The 3,681-nt window shown below is 34.1% G+C and overlaps 1 protein-coding gene across 3 annotated transcripts in view; it reads right to left on the minus strand.

Annotated features, from left to right (window-relative positions):
* Positions 1-3,681, minus strand: part of LOC106459917 (hypoxia-inducible factor 1-alpha inhibitor-like) — a 26,150-nt gene that overhangs the window by 15,932 nt on the left and 6,537 nt on the right. The window contains exons 1-3 of one of the 3 annotated variants that reach the window (XM_022386491.1): positions 2,818-3,213; positions 1,846-2,093; positions 222-376 (exon numbers count right to left, since the gene is read on the minus strand). In XM_022386491.1, coding sequence (XP_022242199.1) covers positions 222-376; positions 1,846-2,051 — 361 coding nt within the window. In that variant the 5' untranslated portion in view covers positions 2,052-2,093; positions 2,818-3,213. Of the gene's footprint in view, positions 1-221; positions 377-1,845; positions 2,094-2,639; positions 3,214-3,681 lie in introns of those variants that run through there. The other 2 variants (XM_022386490.1, XM_013919584.2) reach the window with 2 other exon arrangements.

Here is a 3,681-nt window from a genome sequence, read left to right on the forward strand (position 1 = left end):
CATAAAATAAAATATCAATTTTACCATACTGCTTCATAAAATAAAATACCAATTTTACCATACTGCTTCACAAAATAAAATACCAATTTCACCATACTGCTTCATAAAATAAAATACCAATTTTACCATACTGCTTCATAAAATAAAATACCAATTTCACCATACTGCTTCATAAAATAAAATATTTGTTTTTTTTTGCCTGTATAGACTGGGGACCTTACCTTGAGTTGAAATCATGAGGAGATTGGTTGTGAGCGGTCCCCAGTTATTCTGTTTTTGCTGCATTCTTGCCCAACCCCAATTAAATGTAAGAATATCATTGACTAACTGCAAGCTTTTCAGAATTTTTTCATTGAGAGGCTCTTGCATGTACAGCCTGTAAGAAACACATCCAAACCATTTTCCTGAACACATTTTTGTGACATCAACAATTATAATGTTTGAAAATATAAAAGGTGAATATATATAAACAGTGTGTATGATGAAAGAAAAAAAGTTAAGGTGAATCACTTTATCAATAATGACTCAGAACTGAGAAACCCTTTTGTCTCCTTTTGCTTTTTGATGTGGATTCACTGTGCATTAAAGAAAAATCTAAAACAGATTAATAAAATAACAAATTTTACTTAGATTAAGGAGTGTTTTCACAAGACATTATATACAGATTGAAAAACCACACAAAAGCTAAGAAACTACTCTCTCTTTCAGTTTAAGCTATTAACCATTTGGCATGTGCTTTGAATTTGAAAGATAATTTTATCGTGAATCATCAGAGTAACAGCAAAAAAGCCCCCCCAGTGACACAGCGGTATGTCTGCGGACTTACAACACTAGAATTTGGGTTTCGATACACGTTGTGGCAGAGCACAGATAGCCCATTGTGTAGCTTTGTGCTTAATTACAAACAAATAAACAAAACAGCAAAAAATGTCATTGTTGTATAGGCAAATTTATAACATTTAAGAACAAGGGACTTGTTGGTTCATCTAAGCTAAACTATTAAAAAAAAACCTCAAAGCCAGCTCTTATCATTCAAATATTTACCAAGTCTTCCCTTAAACTCCCTTAAATTTGCCACTTCCACCACCTTTGAAGGTAACCCATTCTTAAGCCAAACTACCAATAAAAATAAAACTATCTCAGCTTCAGATGACTCTTATCCTGACAAAATGTTTACTTATGTCCCCTAGTCCTACCATTGCCACTGTAAGTATTAAAAATATGATGCATTCACACTATCAATTCCCAGTACAAGCCTAAACTCTTCATTCAAATCCCACCAACTCTTTCAAGAGAAAACAATTTCAGAGATCTTAACCTGACCTCATATGCCGACCTTTTTATCCCAGGTATCATCCTACTAGCTCTCCATGGATAGGGGACTCAACTCTCAACCTGAAGATTGTGGATATGAATCATTGAACAAGCACACTATTTCAGCAATGGGGGCATTATAATATGGTGATCAATCCCATTATTCAATTAGACTGGCCAAAAAGTTGGTAATGGGTAGTGTAGACCAACTGCCTTCCCTTTAATCTATCACTTCAGAAATAGGCAATGCTTAATGCAGATAGCCTTCAAGTAGCTTTGCATGAAATTCAATAAAACAAAATTCTATATTCTTCTTAAGGTAAGAAAATCAAGATAAAACACAATACTCCAAATTTAGCCTAACCAGTGACCTACACAATCATATTATAACCTCTTACATATGTTATTAATATTCTGTAGATACAACCTAAAATTGTATCTGCCCTTCCACTAGCAACAGCACAATGATTAGATGGCTTAAGAGAATGATCAACAAAAACTTATGATAATTAAAATCTATTTGTTTCATACCGTTTATCTCCTTCTTTCCAACTTTTCAGACGCTTTACAAACTCCTGGAATCTCATCACTATCTGTTCAGTTGGTGGAGAGAAATCATTATCACATTTCTTAGTCTGATTGGCATCAAAATACTTAAACTTGTGAGTTTTAGACAAGTAAACAGTACAAGGACTGTCTCCCAGATTTTCTTGAAGATAGTGACTATCCCACTTCATGGCCGAACCCACTAAGTTAGTGTCAGTCAGAACCACAGGCTTCTGTTACATCACAAAAAAAAAAGAATGAAGGTTATATACCTATAAAAATATATCATCAACAACCCCAAAGTAAAGTTTTCCTTTGATTACTTTCTAAAGTTTAAAATCTAATCATTAGTTTTCCAGCTTACAACGCATTTCAATGAATTCCATAAAAAAACAGTGCTTTGGTGATAATAGCACCAGTAATAATGCAAAGACGGTAAAAAACTGGTATGGTACAAAATGCATACACATATCCAAAACTGTCACATTGTAAATTTACAATACTTACATAATAAGATATTTTCACAATTGCATTGTTATTCGTTAAATTTTATTATTTTCTGAGGTGCCATTATTACGGATTGTGGTATTCTCAGGTGCACTGATTTATGTTTTGGATAATAACTGCAAAAAGTATCACAGAGTTAAAGTAAGTTATGACTTTGACTGAAATGAAGACAAAAAAAAATTAGTTTGAACACAGTATGTAACAAAGGGCAAAAATATATAAATTTAAAAACAAAAAGTGACAAGCGCAAAGATCGAATGGACAGCACTCACACTGGAGATATGAAAATATTCTTTAGAGATTCTGTCCCAGACTAAGAGAGCATAGGATATAAAATTGTGTAATTCTGTTCCTTACAGTAGGCATATACTTCCACATCAATGATGATTATTCCAATAAAAAAATTTGGAGTATTCACATGGTACATTGTTTTAATCACCGTTTGCTCACCCAATAAAAGGGCGCGTTATTTTATTCACCACTCCAGATTTATCGGTGAGCCGGAAGTACAACCACCATGACGTCTGAGGAGATTAAAACAACACTTTCAGGAACAAACAATAACGACTAGCAAAACTAGCATCTAAAATCAGTGAAAATATAAAATTAAACAATAGTGACACCAAATCATTCTTTGGCTAGATTCGTTATTTTAAATCTCCTTCAACCTTTTCTCTTCAGCAGTTAACTGTTTTAAACTTTATAACACTGTAACGACAGCGGAAGTCACGCTACGCTGGGAGCATGCGCGCTGGAGTTTCTCGAAGGATTATGAATTTGACTGCCAGCTCGAGTGTGATTTAGATGCCCTCTTTTTTAATATATATATAAGCCTGGCAAAGAAAGCCAGGGGCAGAAAGATAATTGAGTCAAGCGAACAGTAGGCACCGTAAGTAAAGTGTGTGTGAATCACTGTGATTTATAGCGTGTGTTATAAAGGTTGTTAAGTAAAGCGACGAGAAAACGTATTGACTGTGAAAATTCTGTGTATCACAAAGTTTGTATCGAGGAAGAATAAACTGAGTTAATCAAGAAAGGACTTGTATTGCTGAAGTTTCTCGGAAAGAATTTATACCGGAAATTAACAAATTGGTGTCAGAGAGTGGGACCGAAAAAAAGAAAGAAAAGAAGATGGAAACGAGAAGTGGCAAATCAAACTGCAGCTTAGCAGATGTGATGGCAGCAATACAAGAACAGTAAAAGAAACAAGAAGAATGAGTAAAAGAAACAGGAAGAGAGATTACAGCAGTTGTTGGAGGAAAAAGAAAATAAACATAAAGAACGAGAAAAGAAACACGAAGAGAGACAACAGCA

The sequence above is a fragment of the Limulus polyphemus genome, unplaced genomic scaffold (genome assembly GCF_000517525.1).
Source record: "Limulus polyphemus unplaced genomic scaffold, Limulus_polyphemus-2.1.2 Scaffold681, whole genome shotgun sequence".
Lineage (NCBI taxonomy): Eukaryota > Metazoa > Arthropoda > Merostomata > Xiphosura > Limulidae > Limulus > Limulus polyphemus.